The sequence below is a fragment of the Salmo salar genome, chromosome 09, assembly GCF_965601325.2.
Source record: "Salmo salar chromosome 09, fSalSal1, whole genome shotgun sequence".
NCBI lineage: Eukaryota > Metazoa > Chordata > Actinopteri > Salmoniformes > Salmonidae > Salmo > Salmo salar.
The window spans coordinates 66,428,021-66,448,242 of NC_138299.1; the positions used below are offsets into that span (position 1 = coordinate 66,428,021).

The following is a 20,222-nucleotide window of genomic DNA, read 5'->3' on the forward strand; positions in this document are numbered from 1 at the left end:
ACTGTGACATACTGATGCAGAGCATGATCCCCTCCCTTCGGAGACTGGGCCGCTTTGCAGTATTCCAACATGATAACAACCCCAAACACACCTCCAAGACGACCACTGCCTTGCTAAAGAAGCTGAGGGTAAAGGTGATGGACTGGCCAAGCATGTCTCCAGACCTAAACCCTATTGAGCATCTGTGAGGCATCCTCAAATGGAAGGTGGAGGAGTGCAAGGTCTCTTAACATCCACCAGCTCCGTGATGTCGTCATGGAGGAGTGGAAGAGGACTCCAGTGGCAACCTGTGAAGCTCTGGTGAACTCCATGCCTAAGACTGTTAAGGCAGTGCTGGAAAATGATGGTGGCCACACAAAATATTGACACTTTGGGCTCAATGTGGATATTTTCACTTAGGGGTGTACTCACTTTTGTTGCCAGCGGTTTAGACATGAATGGCTGTGTGTTATTTTGAGGGGACAGCAAATTTACACTGTTATACAAGCTGTACACTCACTACTTTACATTGTTGCAAAGTGCAATTTCTTCAGTGTTGTCACATGAAAAGATATACTCAAATATTTACAAAAATGTGAGGGGTGTACTCACTTTTGTGAGATACTGTATATATTTGTGAATCTTCAAATAGCCACCCTTTGCCTTGATGACAGTTTCGCAAACTCTTTTTTGGTTACTACATGATTCCATATGTGCTATTTCATAGTTTTGATGTATTCACTATTATTCAACAATGTAGAAAATGGTAAATATAAAGAAAAACCCTTGAATGAGTAGGTGTGTCACGTCCTGACCAGTAAAAGGGGTTGTTTGTTATTGTAGTGTGGTCAGGGCGTGGCAGAGGGTGTTTGTTTAGTGTGTTTCGGGGTTTTTGGTTTTGTTCTATGTTATTCTATTTCTATGTGTTTATCTAGTTTTTCTATTTCTATGTTGGGGTTTTGGAACGACCTCCAATTAGAGTCAGCTGGTTGTTGTTGCCTCTAATTGGAGGCCATATTTAAGTGGGTTAATTTTCTCTTGTGTTTGTGGGTGGTTGTTTCCGTGTATAGTCTGAGCACCTTACAGGACTGTTTTCGTCGTTTGTTTTGTATCAGTGTTTTTTCTCTTCAATAAAAGAAGATGATTCATATACCCGCTGCATTTTGGTCTACCTACAACGACGCTTGTGACAAGGTGTTCTGAAACGTTTGACCGGTAGTGTATATTTACTGTACATTTGCATTTTTACTGTATGTGTGCTTACAGTATGCTGTTTAAAATGTATTGAGTCATGTTGAAATCTAAAACTAACATTTTTGCATTCGTGTGACTTTCTTGTTTGAGTATACACAAACAATATACAGTATTGAATATGTCACATTAGTGTGATCTGGGTTGTCACTAAGTTGGATTCATTTGATTTGTTTGTGGGTCTCATTTGTATGCAGAGTTTCATTTTGAGAAGGGAGTACATGATTTTGATTGCGGCATTTCATTTTGCAAGATGTCTGTGGGGTTTAGGGAAATTGACTGTTTTGTGTACCTGAGATGTAGTATCAGCAAACGTGTGTTAGCAATTGGGAAAAACTATAATCAAAGAATAAATGTAAATGCAATTTGTACTTGTTCCTATGCAAAAGCTGTCCAATTAAATGGGATGCTTTGGGCTAAATAGCATTCCAATTAAAAACATGGGGCTACAGAACAAAATATACATTTAATAGAAAACTGTGGAGCATGCTTCTTTTCACCCCGGAATTTTGCTTGTTTGTCAAAGTGCCTGATATTCAGCCAGCAAACAACTATGGTCTTTTAGATCACCTTGTTTACTATACATTTACCTAATATATGGATCACAAATAGCATGACAATAACTGAGATTGTGAAATAATGTCAGATATGAAACCAACCGGTAGATCGTCCCAAAGCTGGCTCTTCTTCAGTTCATAGGAGGGGTGGGTCAGGTCAAACTTTGGGACTGGGAAGCCAGGAATGGTGTTGTGTAGATGGAATCCAAAGGTCACTAGCCAGCTATTCACATCTACATCGGATAAATAAGGGCAGAGTCATAATAAATATTTAATGGCATGGTTATGTCATTAAAAAATATGGTAATGTTTTATAATATAAGTATTTTGTGTCTTAGTTATCATTATTAAGCTGGTTATACATGCATGAACAAAGCACGTATAATCATTTAAACTTTTGAATAGCACATTTGAATAACATGTATACACTATGTGCACATTAAATATGACTAAGTAAAATAAAAGTGAATAAATATCCTACCTTCCACATATTCTCTCACTTCATGTACTTTGCTGATGGGGTTGTTGTTTCGGAACATATAGAGATTAAAAGGACCTGGCTCTTTCCCCACCCGTTTCCACGTGCTGATGTCAGGCACAGTCCACCTGCCGGGCATAATGTCATAGTCCCTCTCACCAAAATGCAACAATTTGGTCAGCGGATCATAGAGTCCCCCGTGGAACCCCAGCACCAGTTGAAAGTCTGGGTTGGAGTCAAAGTAGATCTCCCCGTACGCTGTGTACTGGACCTGCTTGATCAAGAGGCCGTTGCTGGTGAATACGGCAAGAGGGGTTCCGGTGTTGTCACAGGCGATGTAGTACTCCTCTCCGCTGCTGATCTCCTGGGCAAACAGGTGGCCCTGCAGGTCATAGTAGAGTGAGGTGATCTCCGAGCTGGAGTGATTGTAGACGTGGGTGATTCTGCTGGGGTAGCTCAGGTCTGCGTAGAAGTATTGCAGGTACTGCCCCAGGCTAGCCTTGGTGGACACCCTTCGGCCCAGGCCGTCGTAGCGGTACTGGATGATCCAGCCATTGCTCTTGCTATAGACGCGCGCCAGGAGGCCTTTGGAGTTGTACTCAAAGATCTCAGAACCTCGCTGGCGGAGGAAGCCATCCTCATCCATGCGGTACTGTATGTCTCCCAGGCGGGTGATGCGGTCGCGGAGATCGTAGCGCAGGGGGAGCAGGCGGGCACCGTTACCTGGGTTCAGTAGGTGGAGGTTGCCATTCAGGTCGTAGGTGTAGCGCCACATGACCTTGTCATTGAGGTAGACTGTCTGGAGCTGGCCATCCACGTCATACTCGTAGCCGTACTGTGTGGTGTTGGCAAACGGTCCGATCTTGATCTCCCTCTTGGTACATCGTCCCGTGTCGTCGTACTGGAAAGTGATCCAGTACATGAGGGATCGGAAGATCTCGTACTGAATCTCCTTGATCCGTCCGTGTGCGTCAAAGTGCTTTGTGTAGGTCATAACAGCCGTGGAAATGATCTGGTTGATGTCATAGTAGATGACGCCGAACTTGCCGAACTGCTCGACTTTTCCGGATATGTCGTCGAACTGGTAGAGGTCGATGGGCAGTGGGGTCTCATTGATGACACCCTGCACGCTAGTAATGCGCAGGCTGCTGTCGTAGGTGTAGTCGAAGCGGGCGTTGACCATGCCGTCCTCGCTGAAGCGGAAGATCTGCCGGTCCACCAAGGGGCCCACTTGACGATAGCGGATCGAACATATAAAGCCCTCGCTCTGCAGGTTGACTGTCTTTAGCACGCCCGCCATCTCGTCATAGGTGAAGCTGACCCGCGTGATGTCATACAGGACTTCGGCTAGCTTGTTCTGTCGCCGATACTTGTAGAGGACCTGGCGGCCCGTGCCCAAGTGCGCCACTCGCTGGAGGAGGCCGTCCTCGCTGTAGTCCACAGCGACAGAGGCATTGCTGTCGGGTGGGTGAAAGAGGTTGCGGTAGTAGCCCACCGAGCGGACCGTCTGCATGGTGTAGCGTGCCACACTGGGCATGGTGACTGCAGATAGCCGATCCTGAGAGTCAAAGTCGAAGATGTACTGACGCTGGCTGTGGAGCAGGAGCACCATCGACTAGAGGAAAGATGAGGGAAGGGAGAACAAAATGATTTACAGTTCTTTAAATATTCATTTTTATATGGTCCACAAAAGCTATGTTTTATGAAAACAAATAATTATATATACACCACCAGCTCACTAAATAGCCTAAACAATTGTGTCAGAAATTCACACGTTTATTCTGGCTCCTAAAATTCATGCAGACTTAGAGTTAATTAATATGCACTTTGGATGCTAGAAATGCTTTCAGTGGGCTGCCACCCTTCCTGTGAAAATGCCATGCCCAGTCAACCGCTGTCACACTGTGGTTCCTTGAGTTACCAAGGCTTTCAGTGTGCCCCATGTTTCTCTGTTGAAACGGCCTATCCCAGTCACGCGATGAGCTCAAGGAGGGCGAGGAAATCTCTGCATGGTTTTGCATGGGGAAAAGTCCTTGTAACTGAGTCCTGCAGTAAGTTATCTCACTTATTTTAAGTTCTGCGAGGAGTTAACATAATGAGCAGCTCTAATGTGGGCAAATACATTATGTGTGACTGTGTGTGTGTGAGATTTAAAAGTTCTGCTTCAGCAAGGTGTGTGTGTGGCCTCGATTTCAATATACAATTACTTTTACCATCAAAAGTACTCCATTTTTGTTTGTCCATTGATCGACCAGTGGAGAAACCAAAGCATTTTATAGAGTCGCTTCAACCCTCACCTTGTCCAGATAGGTGTAACTCCACCTCTTCCCGTCAGCAAACACTCTGGACACGAGGCGTCCCTGACTGTCATACTCCAACCGCTCCGTGGTCGGCCCCCTCTGGAGGGCATTGATCTGCCCATTGCTGCTCAGGCTGACATTCACGGGCAGCAGCTTACTGCTGGGCACCCACAGCACAGGGTGGCCAGTGCCGTCATAGATAATCTTCAGCAGGAACTTCCTGTGGTCGTCATATATCTTCTCCGTCCTCAGCGTACGGTCGTAATCAACTGACAGAATGTTCCGGCCGTTCACCTGTTAGTTGGTAATATGTGTATTGGATCAAAGCCCAGACAAAACAAAAACAAACAGACAATGAAGCTTTTAAGTCAGTCACAGAGAGGGCACTTATAGTTCTGTCTGGACGCCTGTTAGAGGCATTTAGTGTGATTGCCGCTCTTTGGCATTCAGTGTGAGGAGATTAACAGCTCCTTCAAATGCTTCATTAAATTCTGGCATTTGCTCAGCAAGTCTTAAATCCCACCCTCCTCCCTCCTTAAATTTAATGGGGACAAAATTGCTGTTAACCCTTTAGGATTGGCCTATATGGATAGGTGACATTTCAATTTTTTCTTACAGAAGAAGAAAGGCATAATCTTAGTAACAATTGAAAGGTAACAGTTTGGCGATTATCTGAAAAATATACGACCAAAGCTGACACAAGACTGAATCCAAACATTACACTGTTGATTTTATTGTGCAAAAGAAGTCTTCAGCTATAAGGTGCTTTTTGAGCACTTCTAGCTGTGCCGTTGAGGAACTAGAGCAAGTACACTTGTAGTTTTGTTTGGAACAAAACCCTGCATCCCCGCCATCACACAATTACTGTCGCTGTTTTCGCAATCTAAAAAGGGTCCATAATAAATCGCAATCTAGGTCAGTTGGGCATCATTTGAGTTATAAAATACGATATTGAAGTGTTAAGCTTGCAATTCAGGGAAACAGATCATAATTTTGGTGAGCATTGAAAGGAGTGCCTTCAGGCACGTGTGACGCTACAAATTTTCTTCACAATAGACAAACAACCTCATTCTGTTCAGAATAACCTAGGGTATGACGACATGTCATCCCGTAACTGTACAACAAACATAGTGATCATGAACGTCAACGCTGTTTATGACATGATCTTTATGATATGGAAATGTTGAGTGCACATTTGGACAGGTGTTTAGCTTGAATGTATGACATCAAAGCCGTACTTATTATAATCCTTAAAGTCTCATGTTTCAAAATATGTAGTCCTCTTAATTTACAGCATTTCCCTCAATCAGACAACAAAACATTAGCAAAAGTTGCCCAAATTAGTGGAAGGGATGGGGGCAACTTCTTGTCACGCGTGCTGCTCAGGTTCAGAGGGGCTGTCAGTCAAAACCCATACAGCGCTCTGAAGCACAGAGTCAGAGCTCTGATGTCATGTATAGCATGTTACTGTACAGCCATTGCGGTTCCAATTTAGGAATTTATCAGTGACCAAATCTTGATGCAACCCGGGAGTCAAGTGTCACAGTATGTCTCGCTAATAAGTGAAACTGTCTGAATAAAACAGTGAAACTCACCCTTAGCTTGCGTCCAAAAACAATGACTTTGCCCCTGGCCTGCTCCTTGCGGAAGCGCCACTCAACCAGATTCTGCCCACTCTCCCCTGGCAAACTCATGTTGCGCCGTGCCACTGTGGGGATGGCAGTGCCCGCCAGGATGTGGGGCTCAGTCTGGTAGTGGGTGTCCATTCCGTTGGCATAGGTGATTCTCAGAGAGTTATCATAGCCCACCTGATAACTGCTTCTACATTGATCTGAAAATATAAAAACACAGGGTCATAATTGATAACATTGAACTAAGTATTGTGATTATAAATTATTTTTGTGAATACTCAGGGAAATCTTACCTATGGTATGTCAGATAACAATAACACTACCTTCCAATCGAAAAACAGATAAACATTAGAAAAGGACTATAGAACTACAATAAATGGAACAATTCACTAAATAGCTTATAACACAATACAAAAAGTTACGATACAAGGTTTCTGCTCACCCCACACACTGAAGGAGTAATAATTTACACTGTCTTCTGTAAACCCGCTCACCCATAATGATACATGACTTAAGCTTACTCAACATTGCTCTGAGACCCCAGCAACAATGACAAAAAAACACCTTCAAAAAGGCAGCCTGAACTGTTGGTGTATCAGCAAGACTGAGAGGAGGAGATGTGTGGCTTAAGGCGTCAGTATGCTTCAGTTCGGCTGGCAGCTAGTCGAAGTCGGCTAGGCGAACCAAACGAGTGTGCTTGCATACTCCCTTGAAAGACCTTTGCTTGAAAAATTAGCAAAAAGCGGCAAGAGTACCGTTTGTCCATTTTGAGACGCCGTAGCCAGTATACACTTCCTCAAAATAGTCAGAATTAATCAAATCAAATCACATTTTATTGGTCACATACACATATTTAGCAGATGTTATTGCGGGTGTAGCGAAATGCTGATGTTCCTAGCTCCAACAGTGCAGTAGTATCTAACAATTCACAACAATACACAAATCTAAAAGCAAAATAATGTAATTAAGAAATATATAAATATTAGGACAGGCAACGTTGGAGTGGCATTGACTAAATACAGTGGAATAGAATACTGTATATAAACTGAGAGAAAAAAATGTCCGGTCACTGTCAACGTTTATTATCAGCAAACTTAACGAGACATAAACTGAACAAGTTTCACAGACATGTGACTAACAGAAATTGAATAATGTGTCCCTGAAAAAAAGGGAAGGGGGTCAAAATCAAAGCAACAGTCAGTATCTGGTGTGGCCACCAGCTGCATTAAGTACTGCAGTGCATCTCCTCCTCATGGACTGCACCAGATTTGCCAGTTCTTGCTGTGAGATGTTACCCACTCTTCCACCAAGGCACCTGCAAGTTCCCGGACATTTCTGGGGGGAATGGCCCTAGCCCTCACCCTCCGATCCAACAGGTCCCAGACGTGCTCTATGTGATAGAGATCAGGGCTCATCGCGGTCCAGGCTCTTCGCTCTTCACTGACATTCCTGTCTTGCAGGAAATCACGCACAGAACGAGCAGTATGGCTGATGGCATTGTCATGCTGGAGGGTCATGTCAGGATGAGCCTGCAGGAAGGGTACCACATGAGGGAGGAGGATGTCTTCCCTGTAATGCACAGCGTTGAGATTGCCTGCAATGACAACAAGCTCAGTCCGATGATGCTGTGACACACCGCCCCAGACCATGACGGACCCTCCACCTCCAAATTGATCCCGCTCCAGAGTACAGGCCTCGGTGTAACGCTCAGTCCTTCGACGATAAACACGAATCCCACCATCACCCCTGGTGAGACAAAACCGTGACTCGTCAGTGAAGAGCACTTTTTGCCAGTCCTGTCTGGTCCAGTGACAGTGGGTTTGTGCCCATAGGCAACGTTGTTGCCGGTGATGTCTGGTGAGGACCTGCCTTACAACAGGCCTACAAGCCCTCAGTCCAGCCTCTCTTAGCCTATTGCGGACAGTCTGAGCACTGATGGAGGGATTGTGCGTTCCTGGTGTAACTCAGGCAGTTGTTGTTGCCATCCTGTACCTGTCCCGCAGGTGTGATGTAGGGATGTACTGATCCTGTGCAGGTGTTACACGTGGTCTGCCACTGCGAGTACGATCAGCTGTCCGTCCTGTCTCCCTGTAGCGCTGTCTTAGGTGTCTCACAGTACAGACATTGCAATTTATGGCCCTGGCCACACCTGCAGTCCTCAAGCCTCCTTGCAGCATGCCTAAGGCACATTCATGCAGATGAGCAGGGACCCTGGCCATCTTTCTTTTGGTGTTTTTCAGAGTCAGCAGAAGGCCTCTTTAGTGTCCTAAGTTTTCATAACTGTGACCTTAATTGCCTACCGTCTGTAAGCTGTTAGTGTCTTAATGACCTTTCCACACGTGCATGTTCATTAATTGTTTATGGTTCATTGAACAAGAATGGGAGACAGTGTTTAAACCCTGTACAATGAAGATCTGTGAAGTTATTTGGATTTTTATGAATTATCTTTGAAAGATAGGGTCCTGAAAAAGATGAGTAAAGCAGTATGTAAACATTATTAAAGTGACTAGTGTTCCATTATTAAAGTGGACAGTGAGTCCATGTCTATGTATACAGATAGGGCAGCAGCCTGCAGGGTTGAGTTGCCGGGTGGTAGCCTGCTAGTAATGCCTATTTAACAGTCTGATGGCCTTGAAATAGAAGCTGTTTTTCATTTTCTCGGTCCCAGGTTTGATGCACCTGTACTGACCTCGCCTTCTGGAAGGTAGTGGGGTGAACAGGCCGTGGCTCGGGTGGTTGATGTCCTACCTGTGACATCGGGTGCTGTAGGTGTCATGGAGGGCAGGTAGTTTGCCACCGGAGATGTTGGGCAGACCGCACCACCCTCTGGAGAGCCCCACGGTTGCGGCGGTGCAGTTGCCGTACCAGGCGGTGATACAGCCCGACAACATACTCTCCATTGTGCATCTGTAACTGTTTCTGAGGGCCTTAGGGGCCAAGCCAAATTTCTTCCGCCTCCTGAGGTTGAAGAGGCACTGTTGAGCTTTCTTCACCACACTGTCTGTGTGGGTGGACCATTTCCGATTGTCAGTGATGTGTACACCGAGAAACTTGAAGCTTTCAGCTTTCTTCAATGCAGTCCCGTCGAGCTCTTTCATTTTGTTGATGTTGAGGGACAGGTTATTTTCCTGGCACCACTCCGCCAGGGCCCTCACCTTCTCCATGTAGGCTGTCTCGTCATTGTTGGTAATCAGACCTACTACTGTTGCGTCGTCTGCAAACTTGATGATTGAGTTGGAGGCATGCGTGGCCAAGCAGTCATGGGTGAACAGGGAGTACAGGAGGGGGCTGAGCACGCACCCTTGTAGGGCCCCTGTGTTGAGGATCAGCGAAGTGGAGGTGTTGTTTCCTACCATCAGGAAGTCCAGGACCCAGTTGCACAGGGCGGGGTTCAGATGCAGGGCCCCGAGCTTAATGATGAGCTTGGAGGATACTATGGTGTTGAAGGCTGAGCTATAGTCAATGAAAAGCATTCTGATGTACAGTTGAAGTCGGAAGTTTTCATACACCACAGCCAAATACATTTAAACTCAGTTTTTCACAATTCCTGACATTTAATCCTAGTAAAAATCCCCTGTCTTAGGTCAGTTAGGATCACTACTTTATTTTAAGAACGTGAAATGTCAGAATAATACTTTTCTATAGGATTGAGGTCAGGGCTTTGTGATAGCCACTCCTTTTTTTCCTGTTTCCGGTCACAACTTGCAGACTTGTTTACGCTGCTGTGCGTTTTGTTGCCGATCTTACTTTGCTACCTGACTGTTTTTTACTTTTTCATTACCGTATATTTTTACTTTTTCACTCACTCAACTTTTTTCATTCAACTTTTTCACCCCGGAGGTTTTATCTGGACATGGTTCGTCAGGACTTCAAACAGCCGAAGCTAAGTAACATTAACATGATGCCTTCTAATTGCAGTCGTTGTACTTATAATATACAGGAGAACGATCGCCTTACGGCAAGGATAGCTGTGCTGCAAGCCCAGCTTCAGACGCGATCGTTAGGCAAGGGTAATTTCAGTGTAGGAAAGGATGAAACAGCGTCTGTGCCACCAGTAAGTACAGATAGTAACGTTAGTATAAACCCCCTCGCACGGTCCCCGCAGCCGGACATCTTTCTCATGGCTTCTGGAGGGAAATGCTGTAGGAATGCTCAACCGGTGTCGCTTATTCAGCCGACAGAAACTTTCAACCGGTTCTCCCCATTAAGCGAGTCGGAGTCGGAGGCCGAGACTTCTCTGGTCTCTACTCCTCCCGTTGTGGGGTCTGAGACGCCGACGGCTCCCACCATTAGCTCTGACAAATTGAAAACCCTAGTCATTGGCAACTCCATTACCCGCAGTATTAGACTTAAAACTAATCATCCAGCGATCATACACTGTTTACCAGGGGGCAGGGATATCGACGTTAAGGCTAATCTAAAGACGGTGCTGGCTAAAGCTAAAACTGGCGAGTGTAGAGAGTATAGAGATATTGTTATCCACGTCGGCACCAACGATGTTAGGATGAAACAGTCAGAGGTCACCAAGCGCAACATAGCTTCAGCGTGTAAATCAGCTAGAAAGATGTGTCGGCATCGATTAATTGTCTCTGGCCCCCTCCCAGTTAGGGGGAGTGATGAGCTCTACAGCAGAGTCTCACAACTCAATCACTGGTTGAAAACTGTTTTCTGCCCCTCCCAAAAGATAGAATTTGTAGATAATTGGCCCTCTTTCTGGGACTCACCCACAAACAGGACCAAGCCTGGCCTGTTGAGGAGTGACGGACTCCATCCTAGCTGGAGGGGTGCTCTCATCTTATCTACGAACATAGACAGGGCTCTAACTCCTCTAGCTCCACAATGAAATAGGGTGCAGGCCAGGCAGCAGGCTGTTAGCCAGCCTGCCAGCTTAGTGGTGTCTGCCACTAGCACAGTCAGCGTAGTCAGCTCAGCTTTCCCCATTGAGACCGTGTCTGTGCCTCGATCTAGGTTGGGCAAAATTAAAAATGGCGGTGTTCACTTTAGCAATCTCACTAGTATAAAGACCTCCTCCATTCCTGCCATTATTGAAAGAGATTGTGATACCTCACATCTCAAAATTGGGTTACTTAATGTTAGATCCCTCACTTCCAAGGCAGTTATAGTCAATGAACTAATCACTGATAATAATCTTGATGTGATTGGCCTGACTGAAACATGGCTTAAGCCTGATGAATTTACTGTGTTAAATGAGGCCTCTCCCCCTGGTTACACTAGTGACCACACCCCCCGTGCATCCGGCAAAGGCGGAGGTGTTGCTAACATTTACGATAGCAAATTTCAATTTCCCCCCCAAAAAACAATGACGTTTTCGTCTTTTGAGCTTCTAGTCATGAAATCTATGCAGCCTACTCACTCACTTTTTATAGCTACTGTTTACAGGCCTCCTGGGCCATATGCAGTGTTCCTCACTGAGTTCCCTGAATTTCTATCGGATCTTGTAGTCATAGCAGATAATATTCTAATTTTTGGTGACTTTAACATTCACATGGAAAAGTCCACAGACCCACTCCAAAAGGCTTTCGGAGCCATCATCGACTCAGTGGGTTTTGTCCAACATGTCTCTGGACCTACTCACTGCCACAGTCATACTCTGGACCTAGTTTTGTCCCATGGAATAAATGTTGTGGATCTAAATGTTTTTCCTCATTATCCTGGACTATCGGACCACCATTTTATTACGTTTGCAATTGCAACAAATAATCTGCTCAGACCCCAACCAAGGAGCATTAAAAGTCGTGCTATAAATTCTCAGACAACCCAAAGATTCCTTGATGCCCTTCCAGACTGCCTCTGCCTACCCAAGGACGTCAGAGGACAAAAATCAGTTAACCTGTTGGGGCTAGGGGGCAGTATTTTCACGGGCTGGATAAAAAAACGTACCCGATTTAATCTGGTTACTAATCCTACCCAGTAACTAGAATATGCATATACTTATTATATATGGATAGAAAACACCCTAAAGTTTCTAAAACTGTTTGAATGGTGTCTGTGAGTATAACAGAACTCATTTGGCAGGCAAAACCCTGAGACATTTTCTGACAGGAAGTGGATCCCTGATGTGTTGAATTACCTTTAAGCCTATGCCATTGAAACACACAGGGGCTGATTAATGTTTTGGCACTTCCTATTGCTTCCACTAGATGTCACCAGCCTTTACAAAGTGTTTTGAATCTTCTACTATGAGATCTGACCGAACAAGAGCCTTGGAACGGTGATGGCCGATTAGACTCTGGCGCGCGAGGTCATGTTGGGTACCCTCGTTCCAATACGTTTTAAAAGAGAATGCATTCGTCCACCTTGAATATTATTCATGTTCTGGTTAAAAAAGGCCCTAATGATTTATGCTATACAACGTTTGACATGTTTGAACGAACGAAAATATATTTTTTCCCCTCGTTCATGACGAGAAGTCCGGCTGGCTTAGATCATGTGCTAACAACACAGATCTTTTTGGATATAAATGATGAGCTTTTTTGAACAAAACTACATTCGTTATGGACCTGTGATACCTGGAAGTGACATCTGATGAAGAGATTCAAAGGTAATGGATTATTTACATAGTATTTTCGATTTTAGATCTCCCCAACATGGCGGCTAGTCTGTATCGCAACGCGTATTTTTCTGGGCGCAGTGCTCAGATTATTGCAAAGTGTGATTTCCCAGTAAGGTTATTTTTAAATCTGGCAAGTTGATTGCGTTCAAGAGATGTAAATCTATAATTCTTTAAATGACAATATAATATTTTACCAATGTTTTCTAATTTTAATTATTTAATTTGTGGTGCTGACTTGACTGCCGGTTATTGGAGGGAAACGATTTCCTCAACATCAATGCCATAGTAAAACGCTGTTTTTGGATATAAATATGAACTTGATAGAACTAAAAATGCATGCATTGTCTAACATAATGTCCTAGGAGTGTCATCTGATGGAGATTGTAAAAGGTTAGTGCATCATTTTAGCTGGTTTTATGGTTTTGGTGACCCTGTCTTTGAATTGACAAAACATTACACACAGCTATTGTCAATGTACTCTCCTAACATAATCTAACTTTATGCTTTCGCCGTAAAACCTTTTTGAAATCGGACAACGTGGTTAGATTAAGGAGATGTTTATCTTTCAAAGGGTGTAAGATAGTTGTATGTTTGAAAAATTAGAATTTTGACATTTATTTGGTTTCAAATTTGCCGCTCTTGAAATGCACCTGCTGTTGATGGAGTGCACCACGGGGGGGACGCTAGTGTCCCACCTAGCCCATAGAGGTTAACCACCTAACCGAGGAACTCAATTTAACCTTGCGCAATACCCTAGATGCAGTTGCACCCCTAAAAACTAAAAACATCTGTCATAAGAAACTAGCTCCCTGGTATACAGAAAATACACAAGCTCTGAAGCAAGCTTCCAGAAAATTGGAACGGAAATGGCGCCACACCAAACTGGAAGTCTTCCGACTAGCTTGGAAAGACAGTACCGTGCAGTATTGAAGAGCCCTCACTGCTGCTCGATCATCCTATTTTTCCAACTTAATTGAGGAAAATAAGAACAATCCGAAATTTATTTTTGATACTGTCGCAAAGCTAACTAAAAAGCAGCCTTCGCAAATGGAGGATGGCTTTCACTTCAGCAGTAATAAATTTATGAACTTCTTTGAGGAAAAGATCATGATCATTAGAAAGCAAATTACAGACTCCTCTTTAAATCTGGGTATTCCTCCAAAGCTCCATTGTCCTGAGTCTACACAACTCTGCCAGGACCTAGGATCAAGGGAGATACTAAAGTGTTTTAGTACTATATCTCTTGACGCAATGATGAAAATAATCATGGCCTCCAAACCCTCAAGCTGCATATTGGACCCTATTACAACTAAACTACTGAAAGAGCTGCTTCCTGTGCTTGGCCCTCCTATGTTGAACATAATAAACGGCTCTCTATCCACCGGATGTGTACCAAGCTCACTAAAAGTGGCAGTAATAAAGCCTCTCTTGAAAAAGCCGAATCTTGATCCAGAAATTATAAAAAACTATCGGCCTATATCGAATCTTCCATTCCTCTCAAAAAATTTTGAAAAAGCTGTTGCACAGCAACTCACTGCCTTCCTGAAGACAAACAATGTATACGAAACGCTTCAGTCTGGTTTTAGACCCCATCATAGCACTGAGACTGCACTTGTGAAGGTGGTAAATGACCTTTTAATGACGTCAGACCGAGGCTCTGCATCTGTCCTCGTGCTCCTAGATCTTAGTGCCGCTTTTGATACCATCGATCACCACATTCTTTTGGAGAGATTGGAAACCCAAATTGGTCTACATGGACAAGTTCTGGCCTGGTTTAGATCTTATCTGTCGGAAAGATATCAGTTTGTCTCTGTGAATGGTTTGTCCTCTGACAAATCAATTGTAAATTTCGGTGTTCCTCAAGGTTCCGTTTTAGGACCACTATTGTTTTCACTATATATTTTACCTCTTGGGGATGTCATTCGAAAACATAATGTTAAATTTCACTGCTATGCGGACGATACACAGCTGTACATTTCAATGAAACATGGTGAAGCCCCAAAATTGCCCTCGCTAGAAGCCTGTGTTTCAGACATAAAGAAGTGGATGGCTGCAAACTTTCTACTTTTAAACTCGGACAAAACAGAGATGCTTGTTCTAGGTCCCAAGAAACAAAGAGATCTTCTGTTGAATCTGACAATTAATCTGGATGGTTGTACAGTCGTCTCAAATAAAACTGTGAAGGACCTCGGCATTACTCTGGACCCTGATCTCTCTTTTGAAGAACATATCAAGACTGTTTCAAGGACAGCTTTTTTCCATCTACGTAACATTGCAAAAATCAGAAATTTTCTGTCCAAAAATGACGCAGAAAAATTTATCCATGCTTTTGTTACTTCTAGGCTGGACTACTGCAATGCTCTACTTTCCGGCTACCCGGATAAAGCACTAAATAAACTTCAGTTAGTGCTAAATACGGCTGCTAGAATCCTGACTAGAACCAAAAAATTTGATCACATTACTCCAGTGCTAGCCTCCCTACACTGGCTTCCTGTTAAGGCAAGGGCTGATTTCAAGGTTTTACTGCTAACCTACAAAGCATTACATGGGCTTGCTCCTACCTATCTTTCCGATTTGGTCCTGCCGTACATACCTACACGTACGCTACGGTCACAAGACGCAGGCCTCCTAATTGTCCCTAGAATTTCTAAGCAAACGGCTGGAGGTAGGGCTTTCTCCTATAGAGCTCCATTTTTATGGAATGGTCTGCCTAACAATGTGAGAGACGCAGACTCAGTCTCAACCTTTAAAACTTTACTGAAGACTTATCTCTTCAGTAGGTCCTATGATTAAGTATAGTCTGGCCCAGGAGTGTGAAGGTGAACGGAAAGGCTGGAGCAACGAACCGCCCTTGCTGTCTCTGCCTTGCTGGTTCCCCTCTTTCCACTGGGATTCTCTGCCTCTAACCCTTTTACAGGGGCTGAGTCACTGGCCTACTGGTGTTCTTCCATGCCGTCCATGGGAGGGGTGCGTCACTTGAGTGGGTTGAGTCACTGACGTGGTCTTCCTGTCTGGGTTGGCGCCCCCCCCCCTTGGGTTGTGCCATGGCGGAGATCGTTGTGGGCTATACTCGGCCTTGTCTTAGGACGGTAAGTTGGTGGTTGGAGACATCCCTCTAGTGGTGTGGGGGCTGTGCTTTGGCAAAGTGGGTGGGGTTATATCCTGCCTGTTTGGCCCTGTCCGGGGGTATCATCGGATGGGGCCACAGTGTCTTCTGATCCCTCCTGTCTCAGCCTCCAGTATTTATGCTGCAGTAGTTTATGTGTCGGGGGGCTAGGGTCAGTCTGTTACATCTGGAGTATTTCTCTTGTCTTATCCGGTGTCCTGTGTGTATTTAAATATGCTCTCTCTAATTCTCTCTTTCTCTCTTTCTGTCTTTCTCTCGGAGGACCTGAGCCCTAGGACCATGCCTCAGGACTACCTGGTATGATGACTCCTTGCTGTCCCCAGTCCACCTGGCCGTGCTGCTGCTCCAGTTTCAACTGTTCTGCCTGCGGCTATGGAACCCTGACCTGTTCACCGGACGTGCTTGTTGCACCCTCGACAACTACTATGATTATTATTATTTGACCATGCTGGTCATTTATGAACATTTTAACATCTTGACCATGTTCTGTTATAATATCCACCCTGCACAGCCAGAAGAGGACTGGCCACCCCTCATAGCCTGGTTCCTCTCTAGGTTTCTTCCTAGGTTTTTGGCCTTTCTAGGGAGTTTTTCCTAGGGAGTTTTTCCTAGCCACCGTGCTTCTTTCACATGCTTTGCTTGCTGTTTGGGGTTTTAGGCTGGGTTTCTGTACAGCACTTTGAGAATATCAGCTGATGTACGAAGGGCTATATAAAAATAAATTTGATTTGATTCAATACCTTGACTTTGTTGTCCTTAACCTGTTGGGTCTAGGGGGCAGCATTTGCACGTCTGGATAAAAAAAATGTACCCGATTTAATCTGGTTACTAATCCTACCCAGTAACTAGAATATGCATATACTTATTATATATGGATAGAAAACACTCTAAAGTTTCCAAAACTGTTTGAATGGTGTCTGTGAGTATAACAGAACTCATTTGGCAGGCAAAACCCTGAGACATTTTCTGACAGGAAGTGGATACCTGATGTGTTGTATTGACTTTAAACCTATCCCATTGAAAAACACAGGGGTTTAGGAATATTTTGGCACTTCCTATTGCTTCCACTAGATGTCACCAGCCTTTACAAAGTGTTTTGAGTCTTCTGGAGGGAGATCTGACCGAACAAGAGCCATGGAACGGTGATGTCCCATTAGACACCTGGCGCGCTACTTCATGTTGGGTACCCTCGTTCCAATACGTTATAAAAGACTATGCATTCGTCCACCTTGAATATTATTCATGTTCTGGTTAAAAAAGGCCCTAATGATTTATGCTATACAACGTTTGACATGTTTGAACGAACGGAAATATATTTTTTCCCCTCGTTCATGACGAGAAGTCCGGCTGGCTTACATCATGTGCTAACGAGACGGAGATTTTTGGACATAAATGATGAGCTTTTTTGAACAAAACTACATTCGTTATGGACCTGTGATACCTGGAAGTGACATCTGATGAAGAGAATCAAAGGTAATGGATTATTTACATAGTATTTTCGATTTTAGATCTCCCCAACATGACGTCTAGTCTGTATCGCAACGCGTATTTTTCTGGGCACAGTGCTCAGATTATTGCAAAGTGTGATTTCCCAGTAAGGTTATTTTTAAATCTGGCAAGTTGATTCCGTTCAAAAGATGTAAATCTATAATTCTTTAAATGACAATATAATATTTTACCAATGTTTTCTAATTTTAATTATTTAATTTGTGACGCTGACTTGACTGCCGGTTATTGGAGGGAAACGATTTCCTCAACATCAATGCCATAGTAAAACGCTGTTTTTGGATATAAATATCAACTTGATAGAACTAAAAATGCATGCATTGTCTAACATAATGTCCTAGGAGTGTCATCTGATGGAGATTGTAAAAGGTTAGTGTATCATTTTAGCTGGTTTTATGGTTTTGGTGACCCTGTCTTTGACTTGACAAAACATTACACACAACTCTTGTAAATGTACTGTCCTAACATACTCTAAATTTATGCTTTCGCCGTAAAACCTTTTTGAAATCGTAAAACGTGGTTAGATTAAGGAGATGTTTATCTTTCAAATGGTGTAACATAGTTGTATTTTTGAAAAATTTGAATTTTGACATTTATTTGGATTCAAATTTGCCGCTCTTGAAATGCACCTGCTGTTGATGGAGTGCACCACGGGTGGCACGCTAGCGTCCCACCTAGCCCCAAGAGGTTAAGCCATTTTGCCACAACTCTGGAAGTATTCTTGGGGTCATTGTCCATTTGGGAGACCCATTTGCGACCAAGCTTTAACTTCCTGACTGATGTCTTGAGATGTTGCTTCAACATATCCACATAATCTTCCCTCCTCATGATGCCATCTATTTTGTGAAGTGCACCAGTCCCTCCTGCAGCAAAGCACCCCCACAACATGATGCTGCCACCCCCATGCTTCACGGTTGGGATGGTGTTCTTCGGCTTGCAAGCCTCCCCCTTTTTCCTCCAAACATAACAATGGTCATTATGACCAAACAGTTCTATTTTTGTTTCATCAGACTAGACAACATTTCTCCAAAAAGTATGAACTTTGTCCCCATGTGCAGTTGCAAACCGTAGTTTGGCTTTTTTTATGGCGGTTCTGGAGCAGTGGCTTCTTCCTGGCTGGGCGGCCTTTCAGGTTATGTCGATATAGGACTCGTTTTACTGTGGATATAGATACCTGTTTCCTCCAGCATCTTCACAAGGTCCTTTGCTGTTGTTCTGGGATTGATTTGCACTTCTCTAGGAGACAGAACGCGTCTCCTCCCTGAGCTGTATGATGGCTGCGTGGTCCCATGGCGTTATACTTGTGTACTATTTTTTGTACAGATGAACGTGGTACCTTCAGGCGTTTGGAAATTGCTCCCAAGGATGAACCAGACTTTATTTTCTGAGGTCTTGGCTGATTTCTTTTGATTTTCCCATGAGGCCAAGCAAAGAGGCACTGAGTTTGAAGGTAGGCCTTGAAATACATCCACAGGCACACCTCCAATTGACTCAAATTATGTAAACTGGCCTATCAGAAGCTTCTAAAGCCCTGACATAATTTTCTGGAATTTTCCAAGCTGTTTAAAGGCACAGTCAACTTAGTGTATGTAAACTTCTGACCCACTGGAATTGTGATACAGTGAATTATAAGTGAAATAATCTGTAAATTTTTTTTGAAAAATTACTTGTTTCATGCACAAAGTAGATGTCCTAACCGACTTGACAAAACTTTAGTTTGTTAAGAAAAAATGTGTGGAGTTGTTGAAAAACCAGTTTTAATGACTCCAATCTAAGCGTATGTAAACAGCCTACTTCAACTGTATGTATTCCTGCTTTCCAGATGGGATCTAATCTAACTCAATAAATATAGCATTACTTTTGACGTTTATGTAGAAGAAATCTTAGTTGAGGAATTTTACATCTAACTAATGTTTGGTGCAGTATTTCTCAATGAAAAAATTTGCTAAAAAATGAGTAATCTCTTGTTGAACGACAACAAATACTTTATTGAAGAATCCCTTCTGTTGACCAATCACCGTCAGTGGGGTGTAGACTTCGGCTTGCCTCCAAAAAAATGTTGTGTGCCTGAACATCTGAAAAACCCTCACTGTAGTCCAAAATGAACAAAAACTTCACAAAATGTTGTCATAAGATGGAGGCTATTCAGAGGAGGAATGGGAAGACCATCCTGTCCTCCTCTGGGTACATTGACTTAAATACAAAGCCTAGGAGGTTCATGGTTCTCACCCCCTTCCATAGACTAACTGTCACGTCCTGGCCATTATATAAGGTTAATTGTTTTGTAGTTTGGTCAGGGCGTGGCAGGGGGTATTTGTTTTATGTGGTTCGGGGTGGTGTGTTTGTGTAAAGGGTGTTTGATTTAGTATTTCCGGGTTTTGGTTTATGTTTAGTTAATTCTATGGTTAGTCTAGTGTGTGTGTTTCTATGTTTGGTTGATTGGGGTTGGGACTCTCAGTTGAAGGCAGGTGTTGTCTATCTGCCTTTGATTGAGAGTCCCATATATTAGGGTGTGTTTGTATGTGTTATTTGTGGGTGATTGTTCTGTGTGTAAGCCGTATGCTTTACCAGACTGTTTGTAGTTGTTCGTTCGTTTCGTTTTGTTATTTTGTATGTTCATTTTTGTAGTTAATAAAAATCAAGATGAGCATACACGTACCTGCTGCGTATTGGTCCTCCTTCACCGACGACAACCGTGACAGAATCACCCACCACCAAAGGACCAAGCAGCAGAGGAAGGAGCAGACGGAGTTCGAGTTGGACTGGCAGGAGAAGTGGACTTGGGAGGAAGTTCTGGACGGGGCCGGACCCTGGCATCA

At 43.7% G+C, this 20,222-nt stretch overlaps 1 protein-coding gene across 4 annotated transcripts in view; it reads right to left on the minus strand.

Moving 5' to 3' along the window:
• Positions 1-20,222, minus strand: part of LOC106611581 (teneurin-3) — a 229,349-nt gene that overhangs the window by 9,393 nt on the left and 199,734 nt on the right. For all 4 annotated transcript variants that reach the window (XM_014211944.3, XM_014211943.3, XM_014211940.3 and 1 more), the window contains 4 exons: positions 6,161-6,396; positions 4,563-4,859; positions 2,269-3,880; positions 1,890-2,020 (listed from right to left, as the gene is read on the minus strand). In XM_014211944.3, coding sequence (XP_014067419.2) covers positions 1,890-2,020; positions 2,269-3,880; positions 4,563-4,859; positions 6,161-6,396 — 2,276 coding nt within the window. The remainder of the gene's footprint in view (positions 1-1,889; positions 2,021-2,268; positions 3,881-4,562; positions 4,860-6,160; positions 6,397-20,222) is intronic.